General features: G+C 44.1%; 1 protein-coding gene across 2 annotated transcripts in view; it reads left to right on the top strand.

Moving 5' to 3' along the window:
- The window catches only part of LOC115479952 (phosphomethylethanolamine N-methyltransferase-like), a 57,562-nt gene that overhangs the window by 1,501 nt on the left and 38,650 nt on the right, over positions 1–17,411 (top strand). For both annotated transcript variants that reach the window (XM_030218297.1, XM_030218296.1), the window contains exons 2-4: positions 9,995–10,172; positions 10,832–10,987; positions 11,540–11,676. In XM_030218297.1, the coding sequence (XP_030074157.1) occupies positions 10,012–10,172; positions 10,832–10,987; positions 11,540–11,676 (454 nt within the window). In that variant the 5' untranslated portion in view covers positions 9,995–10,011. The remainder of the gene's footprint in view (positions 1–9,994; positions 10,173–10,831; positions 10,988–11,539; positions 11,677–17,411) is intronic.

Genomic DNA, 17,411 nt, shown 5'->3' with positions numbered 1-17,411 from the left:
CCTGGCCCTTTCTGTCTACTGTGGCCCACCTCCAAGGAAACAGGAGGTTACATCAGAGAGGCGGGCCGCAGTAGAGAGAATGGGTCAGGACCAGCAGCAGGGCAGCCTATGGGAATCACTGCCGCCGCTTTTGAAAAAACAAAAAAGAAAAGGTGACTTGGTGGAAGGGAGCTGGGGAAGGAAGGGGGGGGGGGGGTGGCAGTGGCGGCAGATCATTCCTCACCTTGGGGGGGGGGGGGGGTTGCAGCTCATTCCTCGCCTTAGGCAGCAGATTGTCTTAGGCCGCCCCTGAATGGAGCTGCTACTCTTACAAGTCTCCATACAAAAAATATTCAAATTATGATTATCACCTCTGGAACAGCCCATGCTCCTTCCACTGCCAGACAATTTAAAGCAGATGGATTTCTGTTTGTGTGGTGACTGTAGTGTACAGGATGTGGAGACTGTTGGTCCTAATTATTTTTATTTTTGTTGTCAAGGGCTCTCTTTCAAATAGGGCTAGACACTGCAAAATTACACAAGACCCTGCAAAAAGAAAGACACTCAATCTTTATAGGAAACAGCCCTAACCCACGTATGAAAAGACAGTGCTATAAATAGTTCACTGGGCCCTAGAGCACCAATATACCTGCTACTGGGACACTGGAACAAGCTGGACTGTTATAGATTCCTATACAAGCAGTATGTGCTAGTAGAATCCTTCACCTCTGTTGCACATGCAGAAGATGAGCAGACCCTTACCTGGTAATTGCAAAAAAAAAAAAAAAAAAAGCAGACAAAAACAGAAATGGAGACCCCCCAATAAAGCCAGACTCTATAAATGGTGCAATACTAGTAAACAAAAAATAGAACTGCATGTTCTCCTGTACTCTTCTAGATACAAAAATAGAAAAGATGTACATTAATCGAAGTGGACACATACCGTCCTTAAAAAGTTTAAAATAAAAATAATTGTTTTTCTTTTCTAACTTTGTTGTCTAGGTACTTTTCTAATTGGGTTGGCTCCAATCTTTTTTTTTTTTTTCCCCACTTTTTGTGTCAGGTCTTCTACATTTTTTTTCTCTTCTCTTGTCCTTTCCTTCCTTCTCTGCATCTGTCTGTCACTTTTAATGTTTTTTTTTTTTCAATTTTCTCTGCCTCCGTATCCACTCTTATGATTTTTACCCCCATTCCCTCTTTCTCTGACCCTCTAGACCTTACTCTTTCTTTTTACCTCTCATCTGTGTACTGGCTTTCCCCATCTCCCTCTCATCTCCTCTCTAGCATTCCCATTGCCCCCTCTGTCTCTCTCCTTCCCCATCTCCTGCCCCCCTCTGTCTTTTACCCACTCCCTAGTCCCCCATTTCAAGTATCCATGCTTATCCTCTCAACCCTCATCTATCATCCACTGCCTCAGATTCCCTCACCAGCTCCATTCCTGTCTCTCCACTCTGTCTGTTGCCCTCTATCCCATCTTTTTAACCCCATTTCCACCCTCATTCATCCCCTTTGGAGACCCATCTCCTTTTTGTGCTCATACCCTTTCACAGCACCTCCATTTTTTTATTGTTCTTCTAATTCACACAATCTCTTAACCTCTTCCCACGCTTCATCCCCTTGTTCTTATCCCCATTTCACACCCTCTCATACTACCAGCCCATTTAAACACCCTATTAATTCCTATTCCCTCCAAATTCCCACTTGGTCTTTCCCACCCATAATTCCCTGCTCTGCCCTTCAACACACTTCCACTCAATCACTGTCTCAATTCTCCCCTTCCATCTTCTGTTCTGTTCCTCTTCTCTCCCTCAAGTCTCATCCAGTTTCTGCTCCTTTCCCATTCTCCCCATGAGTCCCATCCAGCTTCTGTTTCCCTTTTCCCTGATATCTGGCCGTCACTTCCCTTCCACCCTCAGCATCTCCTTGTCTGACCTATCTCTTCCCTCCTCCTCTCCCCAGTGGTCCAACATCTCCCACTCTCTTCCTCCATGTTCAGGTCTAGCATCTATCTTTCCCTGTCATTGTTCAGCATCTCTCCTCCCCCTCCCCAGGGGTCCAGCATCTTTCTCTTCCTCCAGGTTCAGGTCTAGCATCTCTATCTTTCCCTCTCATTGTTCAGCATCTCTTTCCCCTTTGCACTTGATCTGGCATCTCCTCTCTCTCAACCCCCCCATCTTCAATCTGGCATCTCCACCTCTCAGTTACTATCCCATGCCCTCTGTCTGGCATTTCCACATGTCTCTCAACCCCCCCTTCCCCCAGCTACTTTAGAACTTTTTTTTTACTCAAGAGGTAGCTGAAAGTGGTAGTGAGTTACATACACTGCTCATGGCCTGCCTTGGCACCTTCCCTCTGCTACTGTGTCCTGCCTGCACAGGAACAGGAAGTTGCATCAGACAGAGGCTGGGGGAAGGGGTTTGAGAGAGGGGGAGATGCCGGATGGAAGGGAGGGGGATGGTGGAGTTTTGTGAGGGGGGGAGATGCTGGATTGATGGCAGGGGGAGGGGTGATGCTGGACAGGATAATTTAGAGAGAGGGGAAGTAATTTAGAGAGAGAATGGGGGAGATGCTGGATTGACAGGAGGGGAGTTTTCAGAGAGAGGGGGAGTTTTGGAGGAGGAAGTGACGTCACCGACAAAGATGGAGGCATAAACGGTTAGCTCCAGCTCACCGCAATAAAAATAGCGTGAGTTCTCCCGCGGAGCGTGTCTTCCCGGTGCGATTTTGATCCAGGACGCATTCGGAATCGGTGGCGCTCCGGGAACCGATAAATATGCAGCCGGAACTTAGCCAATACGGCTTTAAAAGCGGAAAAACAGCTAACCGCATGGCGGGCCCGGAAACTCAACCTGAACAGGCTGGCAAGCACCTAGATGGCGATTTGCAGCAGAGCCCCTGTCTCTTTGGAGAAGACCCAGATCGAACAGCGGCGGACCCGCTCGGAGAGCTAAAAGAATGGTTATTAGAAATTCGAGCAGATGTAAAGGCGGTTCGAGCGGAGCTGGAAACGTTAGGCTCCGACCTCCGCGGTGAGATTAGAGAGCTGGGGAATCGGATGGAAGAGATGGAGTCCCGGGTGGAGGAGCACGCGGAGGAACTTGGATCGCTGGATCAGGCGCTTATGGAAGTCCGAACGGACCAGCAACAGTTGACTGACAAATTGGAAGACTTAGAAAATAGAAGTCGGAGGCAGAATCTGCGCTTCCGGGGTGTGCCTGAAACCCCGAAATATTCGGACAGTGAGGCAGTAGTGCAACAGGTGGTGTGTGCCATACTGAAAGAGACGGGCAGCCCAGTGGAAGCATCGGCAGTAGTGATCCAACGCGCTCACAGAATGCTGGGCCCAGCCCGGAATAATCTACCTAAAGACATTATAGCATGCTTTCAGGATTACAAATTAAAAGAGAAAGTGTTCCAGGCGGCCAGAAGTCTACAAAGTGTTAAATGGGACACACACCAGGTGGAAATTTATCAGGACCTGGCATTGGCCACTTTAAAACGCCGTGCGGAGCTGAAGCCCATAACAAAAAAGCTGCAGGAGATGGGAATTCGTTATCGCTGGAAACATCCCTTTGCACTAGCATTCTACAAGGAAGGCCGCATGCACCAAGCAAGATCCCTGGCGGAGGCTAGACTACTTCTTCCAGAATTACAACAAGAGCCCCCACCGGAAACTCCGGGGAAAACAAGGCGTGATAGAGCCTCAGCACCCCGCTCGAAATGGCAGCGAGTAGACAAAGGACAGAAGAGATTGCAACGCCAGCAGTCGGCTGGTCACCTTACATGACTGTGGGTAAGGGGGGCACAAATGCTGTGTTAATGTGTGTGGGGTCTTGACCCAATGAAAACTCAGAATGTAAAGCTCGCAAGAGCAATTTGGTTCCGGTTGGTAAAAAGTTCTGTGTTGACAGTTAGCGGGAGAACAATTGTTAGGTTGTTTAGTAGCATTAAGAGGGTGAGTGAAGAGGTGAGGTGCTTCCTCTAAGAGATACTCTTTCATATATGAGAGAGGATCTACATGAACATTGGGGGAGGGGGGGGGGCAGGGAGGGAGGGACAGGGTGAGGGTGGGAGGAGGGGGAGAAGATGGAAGAGGGGAATGATACAAGGAAAGGACAAGGTGGGAGAAGATACTGGGGCTGGCTCGGGGTGCCCGTGGGAAATGATAAAATGCAAGATATAACACTAGCGATCCTGAATGTCAGAGGCCTAAATGTGCCAATGAAACGACAACTCCTATTTCAGGAGTTGATCCGTTTAAAAATAGATATAGCCCTGATTCAGGAGACTCATTTAAAAAAACAACATGAGAGGCTCTGTAGGCATCACCAATATCCACATGTGTTCTTTGCATCGAACAGATCAGGCACCAAGAGTAGGGGGGTTATGATAGCACTTAACGACTCCCAGCCATGGCAGATTAAAAAGATCAGTAGAGACAAGGAAGGTCGATACATCTTATTAGTTATTCAGCTGGGAACACGGACTTACACCATAATTAATATCTATGCGCCCAATACAGATCATGGGGACTTTTTTCATCGATTAGATCAAATACTACTAGCACAGGGGGAAGGAATTATACTAGTGGGAGGAGATTTTAATGTAACTCCTAATCCTCATTTGGATAACTCCTCTACATCAATTCAATATGCTAAGCAGGGACGAGAGCTACTTCACACATTTATAGCTAGATGGCAGTTGAATGATCTGTGGAGGCAGGCTAACCCAACACAAAGAGATTACACATGCTTTTCCCAAGTGCATAACTCCTCCTCTCGTATTGATTTTTGGCTGGGAGATGCTGTAGCGATGGGCAGGGTTAAAGATCAACACATAGAGCCACGAACCTGGTCAGATCATAGCCCAGTTACCCTCGTTTTGCAAGGGCAGGAGGGAAAAAGAGAGGCCCCACAGTGGCGCTTGGATGATGCATTGCTGGCTGAGGTGACCCATGTACTACAACTTGAGAAAATAATCAAAGAATATATCCAATTTAACGATAATGGGGAAGTGACTCCAGGGGTGCTTTGGGAGAGCTTTAAGGCAGTGATGAGAGGCCAATTTATTGCGTTGAAAACACATGTGAGACGGGAAAGATTCCAAATGGAAACATCAAGGCGCAATCAATTGGCGCAGGTGGAGAGATTAATCAGTAGACAGGGTAAGGGAGGTCCAGCGCGAACTCTGTTAGACCAAGCGCATAAATTAAGGCAGGAGATTAGAGAGCTTCAACTGGCGGATTTATCTGAGCAATTGCAAAAGGTGCGTCAGACACATTTTGAATTTGGCAATAAGGCCAGCAAGATACTGGCGCATAAATTAAAATTGCAAGCAAAAAGAGCTCATGTAACCCAGTTGAGGAATGATAAGGGGGAACACATAACAGATTCTCAGGCCATACAAGAAACCTTTAAAGGCTTTTATGAAAAACTCTATACTCCAGATATTAGTCCAGAGGAAGTGGAGATAGAGGCCTTCTTGGATAGGAATATACTCCCCACACTGACGGAGGGTGCTAAGCTTCAACTTTCTAGACCGTTTGAGCTAGCAGAAGTCCTGCAGGCAATAAAGGACTTAGCACCCAGTAAGGCACCTGGACCTGATGGATTTACGAATAAGTTCTATAAAACTTTTGGATCCCTGGTGGCTCCCTTACTGTTAAGGGTGTTTAATGATCTGGGGGAACAAAGATCTCTTCCAGAGACATGGCATCAGGCGAATATTATAGTTATCCCCAAACCAGGCAAGGATCCACAGATGTGCGGCTCTTATAGGCCAATCTCTCTTTTGGGGGTGGACTATAAGATCTTTACTGCAATTCTAGCATCCCGTCTCCAGCAATATCTACCACTATTAGTTCATGAAGATCAAGCGGGGTTCGTGCGGGCTCGACAAACATTTGATAATATTCGCAGAGCGCTTCACCTTATTCAAAATGCACAAATAAGGCAACAACCATTATGTATCCTCTCTCTAGATGCAGAAAAGGCGTTTGACAGGGTGCATTGGCCATTCTTGTTTGCAACCCTGAAGAGGGTAGGTATCCCGGAAGGGTTCATGCATTGGATACATCTATTATATCGAGCGCCCATGGCCTCGGTGAGGGTTAATGGGAGCCAGTCCACACCGTTTTTGCTAAGGAGAGGGACGCGACAGGGATGTGCCTTATCGCCACTCCTATTCGCATTGGTCGTGGAGCCCCTGGCGGCTTACATTAGATCACATCCTGACATACACGGGTTGAGAATGGGAACCATTGAAACACGGGTGCTATTATTTGCGGATGATATTCTCCTTACGTTAACAGACCCTGGTACGTCATTCCCAATTATAGGGGCGGCACTGCGGGACTTTGGATGGGTGGCCGGATTTAAGGTCAATATGGAGAAATCTGAGGTGCTGAATATCTCCATACCACTGAATCAAGTGACACGATTACGGGCTACTTTTCCCTTTAAATGGGCCTCCAGAAGTATTAAATACTTAGGGGTAAATATCACAAAGAGATTTGAGGACCTATATGCAGCCAATTTCCCTGCAAAGATACGGGAATTATTTTTAGAAATGGAGAGATGGGAGGGCTTAACAATTTCGTGGATGGGTAGGATAAATGCAATTAAAATGATCTTATTGCCGAAGATGCTATACTTGTTTATGGCGCTTCCCATTTCTATACCTGACAAGTTTCTTAAGGGGTTGCAACGTAGAGTATTCTCCTTCATTTGGAAAAGAAAACCACCACGGGTGCGAAGGTCGGTGATGCATCAGCCAAGGGTACATGGGGGTGCCCTCGTTCATGCTCTATTACCAGGCGGCTCACCTTCGCATACTAGCAGAGTGGATGCAGAGTAATGGGAAGGCTTGGAAGGCTATGGAGCAGAGCTGGTGTGTCTCGCATCCCTTGCGAGTTATCCCTTGGCTAACTGACCGAGAGATCAAAGACATAATCAGACAAGAAATACCACCGATTATTAGATGGCCGCTCACAACTTGGAGTAATGTACGCAATCGATTTTTTCGAGGACGCACATATTTTTTGCACACTGCAATACGCCATGCACCAGGATTCATACCGGGATCCTTGGATTCACGATACAGAAGCTGGGAGCGGAGTGGCTTGAGGGAGCTGGGGCAGCTGTGGGAGGAGGGGGAAATAGTAACATTTACAGACATACAAGAGGACTACGGGATTCCAATGTCTAATGCATTTCAATATAGCCAGCTAAGGGATTACATTATGAGGAGAGCAAAGGAAGAGTTGAGTCTGGAGGAAACACAATTAGAGAAGGCTATGGCCGGAGGGGGAGGCAGAGGGGGAATCTCCAGACTATATAAAGCACTACTATTGCAAACACAGCCAATTCTACACTACACAAATAAGTGGGAGAAAATACTGGGGACCTCTTATGAATATCCAGTGTGGGAAAAAGTGTTTGTTTCGTTGCTTAAGGTGTCAATTTCTAATGCTCTTGTAGAAAATGGTTATAAAATATTGTATGGTTGGTACTATACACCACAGAGGCTAGCTCGAATGTTTAAGGGGAGGTCGGCTCTCTGTTGGCGTCAATGTGAAATGATAGGCGATATGGCTCATATATGGTGGGCCTGCCCTCACGCTCAGCAATACTGGACAAGAGTGGTGAGGTTGATTGGAAGTATAACGAAATCAAACTTTCCTATGTCTATGGACTTTTGCCTGTTGCATATGCGACCACAGGGGTCCAGAAAATATACATATCAACTGGCCACTCAGATATTGGTGGCTGGCAGATTGGTGCTAGCAGCGGCATGGAAACAACAAACTCTACCAGGACTTAAGACTATTATAAGAAAATTGGACTATATTTGCTTGATGTCTAAGTTAACGGCGATGCGACAGGGTCGCCTGGTGACATATCATCGAATATGGGACCCATATACTGAATGGTTGGCGCAGCCGGACCCTGCCTTGACAGTCACTTAATAGGAGGGGGGGGAGGGAGGGGGGGGAGGGGGTATGGGATGAACAGGGGGGATTATAGAATATTAGGAACATAACAAAATTGATGTTGATATTGAAGAGTGCAATGGAGACACTGTTTGTTCATAAATTTTCAATGTGCGATTTGTGTATGTTTAATAAATATAAATAAACATTAAAAAAAAAAAGAGAGAGGGGGAGTTTTGAGAGAGAATGGGGGGAGATGCCAAATGGGGACAGGGAGAGAAGGAGTTTTGAGAGAGAATGGGAGGGATGCCTTACGGGGGACATTGGGGGGGGGGGGGGTGCCGGATGGTGGGCAGGGGTGGGGGAGTTTGAGAGAGATAGTGGGGGAGAGATGCTGGGGAGGGGGAGTTTTGAGAGAGTGGGGGGGAGATGCCGGGGAGGGGGGAGTTTTGAGAGAGAGAGTGGGGGGAGGGGAGATGCCGGGTAAGGGGAGGGGGCATTTTTAGAGAGGGTGGGGGGAGATGATGGGGAGGGAGGAGTTTTGTGAGAGAGAGAAATACCAAGCAGCTATAGGTAGGCACACAGTTATAGAATTATCCCCTAGGTGTCGCCCTTGAGCGATGATCATTCTTCTCAAAAGTTCTCACGTTTGCTTTTTTTTTTTTTTTTGGATCTCCATCTTATTTTTAATTGGGCATTTTGAGCTCTAATCTAGAGCCCCTTATTCTGCATTCAGTGGAAGTCTATTTGTGTTGTGTATATGACAAAGGTGAGGTATTCTGTTGCATGCAGTTTCTGTGGAGAGATCTGTAGCAGTCCAGTTTGTGCTGGGAGAGGGTCCAGGGGGCCACCAGAACTTTTTTTTTTTTAATGATGAGGGGTGGGTGAGGTTGGTTTTGGGGGCCATTGGGCTACCATGGACCCAAAGCCTTCCCTGAGAAGGGCCTCTCAAAGTGGCTTATTGGGCCAATATTGATTCAAGGGTCTTCTCATGGTGGGTTTGGGCCTTTCCATCAGGCCCATTAAGTCCTCTATTCTTTTTTAAAGTACTAAAGCTTTTAATCTACTAACAGCTTTAAACACAAAGCCCAATGTAAAAATGTTCTATTGCACACTTTTATTAGGTTTTTGGTTAGTGTGGGTTTTATAGCACCTGACACATTAGCATATCATTAGCTTACTGCATTGGGCATTAACATGGTTTTTAAGAGAAATCAAACAAAATAAAACATGGAAAAGAAAATATGATACCTTTTTTATTGGACATAACTTAATACATTTCTTGATTAGCTTTTGAAGGTTGCCCTTCTTCCTCAGATCGGAAATAAGCAAATGTGCTAGCATTTCCGATCTGAGGAAGAAGGGCAACCTTCGAAAGCTAATCAAGAAATGTATTAAGTTATGTCCAATAAAAAAGGTGGTATCTTATTTTCTTTTCCATGTTTTATTTTGTTTGATTTCTCTTGATAACCTTAAGAGTGGACTAACACGGCTACCACACTCCTCTACTTAACATGTTTTTTAAAATGTGAGAAACATAAATCCTTGCTGAAAATTAGCACAGATTTTACTCATTTATTCCATCGGAACCTATGTATAAGGGTTCTGTCCCATTCCCTATAGACTCCAATTTTACACCTATAGAGTGATGCTACAGAATATTCCATAGAAAGCCTTTGGAACTGTTTCATGTATTCTCTCTGTAGGCAATGTAAAGGCAGAAGCCATGTCATAGGGTGGGTATAACATATGGCGATATCACATTGTGCAGTGTATAATTTAAATCTTGTACCACGCTTGAATTAATGTACAGCTATTATAAATAATAGACTTCAGCTTGCCTCCCCTCCTCTCAGTACTGTCAACAGATGTTGTTGAACCACTGGGCCAGCCCATTCTGTGGCATTAAATACAAATGAAAGATTTTTCACTTTTGAATTTGTCGTGCAGGGAGCTGCCTCCCCTGCTGCCCATATGGGAAAACAAGGTGCAAGAGAGGATGTCAGGCAATCTATCACACACTCTAGCTCATAGGTTGAAGAGTTTCTGGATAACTTTCTCTTACCCTTGTCCCCCCTCATACAGTGTCCACCCGCCAGACAATGACCCGCTTCTGGGAGGAGCACTCTCAGAATGCCACAGTGGAGGAGATGATGCTGGACTCCAGTGCCCAGTCCCTGTCGCAGGAGGAGAAGCCAGAAATTATCTCTCTCCTGCCCCAGATGGATGGCAAGGATATTCTGGAGCTGGGGGCGGGGATTGGGTAAGAACCTAAGCTGGCTTTTCGGCTCATTGTGGGGGGGGGGGGGGGGGAAGGAAGGAAGGAAGGAAGGAGGGAGGGTGTGAACTGCAAAGGAATTAATGCAACCAAGAGGACACTGCTGGCATTTTACATTTTTAATTTAATTTTTGGATTTAGCTCACACCTTTCATTGAAAGCTTAGTGTGTTACATTGAGGTAAAACAGGTATTTCCTATTCCTGGAGAGCTCACAGCTCAAGTTTATACCTGAGGCTACCTGAGGCAGTGGAAGGTTAAGTGACTTGTGCCTAAGGTCGCAAGGAGCAGCAGTGAGATTTGCCCACTGCTGAGATTTCGGTTTGCGGGGAGGAATGTTTGCATTGGAGGGGGGAGAAGGAGGTACACAAAGCAGACAGCTGCAATGGAAAGGAAGCAGTCATAGAGCAGTTGGCTGGCAAGGGTGACCAATTAGAAAGCCACCTTGCATTGACCCTACATAAGTGAGCATAGACTGGCGTTTTACTATTTCTCGTCATAGGTTCATGTTCTGAATTTTGTAGTTTGGCTATTTCTCACACGATGGATTATGTATCTCTGGTGTGGGCTTGTTGCACATATGACTGAGGTATGATGGTGGCACTTTCCCATGTCTTTATCTTCTGTGCCCTCATGTCATGGCAGGCGCTTCACAGGATATCTTGCCAAGCTGGCCAACCATGTGACAGCAGTGGACTTCATGTACAGCTTCCTGGAGAAGAATAAGGAGGAGAATGGTCACAGAGGCAATATCACCTTCCTGCAGGCCGATGTGGCTACCTTGGAGCTTCCCAACCACAGGTGAAACAGGCTCCAGCTTGAATCAGCATTCCTCCCATGGACCACCTGGGGATGCTACCCATACAAGAACATTTTCTTACATGGGTAGCATCCCCAGGTGGCCCATCTTCTTTGGACAGACTGGATGGACTGTATGGGTCTCTATCTGCCATCATCTACTATGTTAAAATGTTCTTTGTTTCCTATCTGGCTGTCGTCGGGGGTCACTTCACACTCTCTACTTCCCTTTGGCTGTCATCAGGGGTCCTTACCCCTTGAGATCTTGGTTCTTGCTGCTTCCAAGTTCACTTCATTGGCTTCTTCTCATTGGCTTCTCTTGGATGCCCTCTGATGGCTGCAGCTATTTCAAGCACTGCTCAATATTTGGACATGAGGTGTCATAAGCAGCATTTTACAGATGAGTCCCAGGTCTCGGTGTTAACTGCCATCTAAACCCAGATTTCTCTAGAAACCAAGAGACTGTGGTGTTTTTGTGTTACTACTCTTGAAGATTTTGTGCTAAGGTTTAATGCTGAATCCTTCTCTGTGTTTTTCTTACGTCCCTCCCTTTAGCATTGATTTCATCTTTTCTAATTGGCTCTTCATGTATCTGATGGATGGGGAGCTCCTGCAGCTGGCACAAAGGATGTTGGGATGGCTACGACCTGGGGGTTACCTTTTCTTCAGGGAGTCTTGCTGCTTCCAATCTGGTGAGTATTCCCAAGATCCTTGCAGGCTGGTAAATGTGCCCACCCCCCACCTCCAGTCTGGTTACAGGCAGGCATAGGAGTGGAAAGGGATGCAAAATGCACCTGAGATTTTCTGTATTCCTGCACAGACTAGTGGTGTAGCCAGAACTGATTTTTTTTTTTTTTTTGTTAGGGCCTGAGCTTAACACGGGTGGGCCCTAGGTTGTTTATACCTAGTTCTTCTGTTCCCCATTTTAAAATAGTGAGAAAGGGGAACAGTACAGTAAGAGTATGTAAAACGGAACCACAGAGTTAACATGAACCATTGCTCAGTCCCTGAATAGGGATTTCTGATACAGATAATGGAGTGGTTCTGTAAAGTAGGTGCTAACATTTACATGTGTAAATGTTAAAAGACCTGGATCTTGATTGACAATAATATATATCAGGTAGCCCAACAATCTTTGTAGTAGCAGTTAAACATCACCTGATGCTACGATCCACAATCTATATCTTTTATTTTATTTTTTTTCTTAAAGGAACCTTGGTAGTGCCACTTGAGGTATTTACCTCCAAGATTTATACACTTGCTTCTTCATCGGTTCTTAATAATCACTTTTAACAGTTTTTTAGTACTCATCTTTTTATGAAACTTGTTATAAAGGAGTTTCATAAAAAGATGGATACTAAAATTCTTTAAAAAAAATTGTTAAAAGTTGGTTAAAAGTGATTATTAAGAACCAGTGAAAAAGTGAGTATATAAACCTTGGAGGTGAAAGATAAAAATACCTTGAGGTTCTTTTAAGAAAAAAGGTAAAGATTGTGGATTTTAACATCAGATGATGCTTAATTGCTACTACAAAGAATGTTAGAATACCGGCATATATGCATGTACACCTGCACTTTAATGTGTAAATACCCAAAATCTGCCTACATAAGTAATGCCATACTGGGAAAAGACCAAAGGTCCATTGAGCCCAGCATCCTGTCCCCGACAGAGGCCAATCCAGGTCAAGGGCACCTGGCAAACTACCCAAACGTACAAACATTTTATACAAGTTATTCCCGAAATTGTGGATTTTTCCCCAAGTCCATTTAGTAGCGCTCTATGGACTTGTCCTTTAGGAAACCGTCCAACCCCTTTTTAAACTCTGTCAAGCTAACCGCATTCACTACGTTCTCCGGCAACAAATTCCAGAGTTTAATTACGTGTTGGGTGAAGAAAGATTTTCTCCTATTTGTTTTAAATTTACTACACTGTAGTTTCATCACATGCCCCCCTAGTCCTAGTATTTTTGGAAAGCGTGAACAGACGCGTCACATCCACCTGTTCCATTCCACTCATTTTATATACCTCTATCATATCTCCCCTCAGCCGTCTCTTCTCCAAGCTGAAAAGCCCTAGCCGCCTTAGTCTTTCTTCATAGGGAAGTCGTCCCAACCCCACTATCATTTTAGTTGCCCTTCGCTGCACCTTTTCTAATTCTACTATATCTTTCTTGAGATGCGGTGACCAGAATTGAACACAATACTCAAGGTGCAGTTGCACCATGGAGCGATACAACGGCATTACAACATCCTCACATCTGTTCTCCATACCTTTCCTAATAATACCCAACATTCTATTTGCTTTCCTATCCTAGATGATGTTTTGTAAGCTATTTGTCTATTTACATACCATACAGGTAAGCATACACACGAGTGAAATCTGGATGGCAATCACATTTATGATGCATGTTACATGTACACGTCAGGCAGTTAGGCATGTGCACTTACACTAACGTAACATAGTAAATGACAGGCGGTAAAGACCTGTAGCACTATGTAAGAACATAAGAATCGCCATACTGGGTCAGACCAATGGTCCATCTAGCCCAGTATTCTGCTTCCAATAGTGGCTAGTCCAGGCCACAAGTACCTGGCAGAAACCCAAATAGTAACAGTCCAGGCTACTGATCCTAGGGCAAGGAGTGGCTTCCCCCATGTCCATTTCAAAAACAGACTATGGACTTTTTCTCCAGACTTGTCCAAACTTTTTTTTAAACCCAGATACACTAACCACTGTTGTACATCCTCCAGCAATGAGTTCCAGTTTAACTATTATTTGAGTGAAAAAATATTTCTTTTTATTTGTTTTAAAAGTATTTCCATGTAATTTCATTGAGTGTCCCTTGGTCTTTGTACTTTTTGAAAGAGTGAAAAATTGATTCATTTTTACCCGTTCTACTCGGATTTTGTAGGCTTCAATGATAACCCCTTCAGCTGTCTCTTTTCTAAGCTGAAGAGGCCTAACCTCTTTAGCGTTTCCTCATATGAGGAGTTCCATCCCCTTATCATTTTGTTCGCTGTTAAGTACATAAGCATTGCCATACTGGGACAGACCAAAGATCCCTCAAGGTCCAACAGAAGCAAATCCAGGTCATAAGTACCTGGCAAGATCCAGAACACTAAAACAGATTTTATACTGCTTATCCTAGAAATACACAAATCTAAATAGGAAGAGCAAGTTGCCACAACAGTGGTATATTGTTGATAAGGGGACGTCTCATATAGTCATATAGGCACTTTTAGGTGTCTAGCTTATATTAAGCCACTGCACTTGTGACACAATGTAATCATTGACTGCCCCCGACCTCCAGTAGTGCACAATATTTGCTTCTTGTGAATTTACTAGTGCTAAATTTTAAATGTGCATATCTTTATATAACACTGTGTCCATATCACTTTTTTTATAATAGTTTTTTCTGTGCACCCATAGAGTTCTAGATCTTTAAAGAACTAAAATGCTGTTGTAGTCAATTTAAATCAAAAAATGCAAAAGCATGTACGAGACTTATCTTAATCTTCTTAGAAGCTACGAGCCACTTTGTGATTCTTTAAATCCATCAATTGATGTCTCTCGTGCTCCATGTACTTCACTTGTCAAATCTTAGTTAAATCCCCGGTAGCGGTGCCAACCCGACAGGAGCCTGTTTTGCAGTTATTTGCTTGGTCAAGGGCAATTGGCATACATCTGTTAAGACACGGAGAACATATACTTAATTCTACTTTATTTTTGCTTTATTTTTGCATACCGTATACATATGTGGCGTCTGGTCTCACTTTAACAGCAACCGATGTAGACAAGGTACAATAGAAAATGGCGCTGGCGTTTATCTTTTTAAACTTACAAGCTTCGCCTCCCAAGCATGACGTTTGCATCAGCTGATCGTAATTGCAATTATAGGAAACAGTTCCAGTGTAAATATGTGTTAAGACCGTGGGGTTCTAATGTATTAAGGCGATAGATCCAGCGGATTTCCCTTTGTAATAACAGCCTATCAATATTACCACCTCGAGCATTAGGAATAATGCAGTCGATGACCATACATTTTAAAGACTCACTAGAATACATAGTAACATAGTAGATGACGGCAGAAAAAGACCTGCACAGTCCATCCAGTCTGCCCAACTCATTTGTGTATCCTTACCTTGATTTGTACATGCCTTTTTCAGGGCATAGACCGTACAAGTCTGCCCAGCAGTATTTCCCATCACCGGCTCTGGCACAGACTGTATAAGTCTGCCCTCCTCTATCCTCACCTCCCAAACACCAACCCCTCCTTCCCCCACCTGCTCCACCACCCAATTTCGGCTAAGCTGCTGAGGATCCAATCCTACTGCACAGTATTCCTTTATGCATATCCCATGCATGTTTGAATTCCGTTACCGTTTTCATCTCCACCACCTCCCGCGGGAGGGCATTCCAAGCGTCCACCACCCTCTCTGTGAAAAAATACTTCCTGACATCTTTCCTGAGTCTGCCCCCCTTCAATCTCATTTCATGTCCTCTCATTCTACTGCCTTCCCATCTCCGGAAAAGATTTGTTTGCGGATTAATACCTTTCAAATATTTGAACGTCTGTATCATATCACCCCTGTTCCTCCTTTCCTCCAGGGTATACATGTTCAGGTCAGCAAGTCTCTCTTCATACGTCTTGGAACGCAAATCCCGTACCATTCTCATAGCTTTTCTTTGCACCGCTTCCATTTTTTTAACATCCTTCGCAAGGTACGGCCTCCAAAACTGAACACAATACTCCAGGTGGGGCCTCACCAACGACTTGTACAGGGGCATCAACACTTCCTTTCTTCTGCTGATCACACCTCTCTCTATACAGCCTAGCAACCTTCTCGCTACGGCCACCGCCTTGTCACATGTTGTCTGCTGATACAATGTTGCACTAGTGAAGCACCCATGGTGTTGGCTGCTATTCGTGATCTGTGCTCAACCATTCTGGCATTTAAAGATCTTCTGGATTTGCCAATATATACCTTCTCACAAGGACATATGATGTAATATATAATGTGTGTTGTACGACATGTAGTTTGATGTTGAAGTTGATATATTACACCATTATGGCGAAAATTTGTGGATTCTATGTTTAGAGCACATGTTTTGCAACCTGTTTTATTGCATTTGGTGTGGCTGCCTTGTTGTTTATTGGGAGCCAATTCAGTTGTAGGGAGATCCGCTGGACTTATCCTAGAAATAAGCAGCGGATTTTCTCCAAGTCCATTTTAGTAATGGACTATGGACTTTTCTTTTAGGAAGCTATGCAAACTTTTTTTTTTTTTTTAAACCTTGCTAAGCTAACTGCTTTTATTACATTCTCTGGCAACGAATTCCAGAGTTTAATTACACATTAAGTGAAGAAATATTTTCTCTGGTTCATTTTAAATTTACTTCTTTGTAGCTTCATTGCGTGCCCCCTAGTCCTAGTATTTTTGGAAAGAGTCCACATCAATTCATGTCTGCCCGTTCCATTCTACTCATTATTTTATAGACCTCTATCATATTTCCCCTTTATCATTTTCATCGCCCTTCTCTGTACCTTTTTGTAATTCCACTATATCTTTTTAGATGCGGTGACCAGAACTGCACACAATTTGAAGTGTGGTCACACCATGGAGTGATACAAAGGCATTACAACGTCCTCATTTTTGTTTTCCATTCCTTTCCTAATAATACTTTACATTCTATTTGCTTCCTTAGCTGCCACCGCACACTGAGCAGAGGGTTGCAACTTATCATCTACGATGACACCTAGATCCCTTTTCTGGTCAGTGACTCCTATTGTGGAACCTTGCATCACATAGCTATAGTTTGGGTTCTTCTTTCCCACATGCATCACTTTGCACTTGCTCACATTAAACTTCATCTTCTATTTAGATGCCCAGTCTCCCAGTCTCTTAAGGTCCTCTTGCAATTTTTCACAGTCCTCTTGCAATGTAACAACGTTGAATAATTTTGTGTTGTCAGCAAATTTAATTACCTTACTAGTTACTCCCATCTGTAGATCATTTAAAAATATGTTAAAAAGCAACGGTCCCAGCATAGACCCCTTGGGAACCCCACTATCTACCTTTCTCCATTGAGAATACTGACCATTTAACCCTAATCTCTGTTTTCTATCTTTTAACCAGTTTTTAATCCACAATTATTATTTTCAGTTGGATCCTTCTTCCATTTTCTGAAGGATTTTATTTTTAACGCTAATAACTTGCTTCACCTCATTTTTTAACCATGCCGGTTGTCTTTTGGTCTTCCTTCCTCCTTTTTTTTAATACACTGAATATATTTGGCCTGGGCTTCCAGGATGGTATTTTTGAACAGCATCCACACCTGATATAAATTTTTGGTCTTTGCAACTGCTCCTCTGAGTTTTTTTTGTTGTTGTTTTTTTCTCACCATATTTTATCATAGTCTCATTTTT

The sequence above is a fragment of the Microcaecilia unicolor genome, chromosome 11 (genome assembly GCF_901765095.1).
Source record: "Microcaecilia unicolor chromosome 11, aMicUni1.1, whole genome shotgun sequence".
NCBI classification, from domain to species: Eukaryota; Metazoa; Chordata; class Amphibia; order Gymnophiona; family Siphonopidae; genus Microcaecilia; species Microcaecilia unicolor.
Note: the sequence above shows the minus strand (reverse complement) of the source record. Positions and strands in the feature narration are given on the sequence as shown.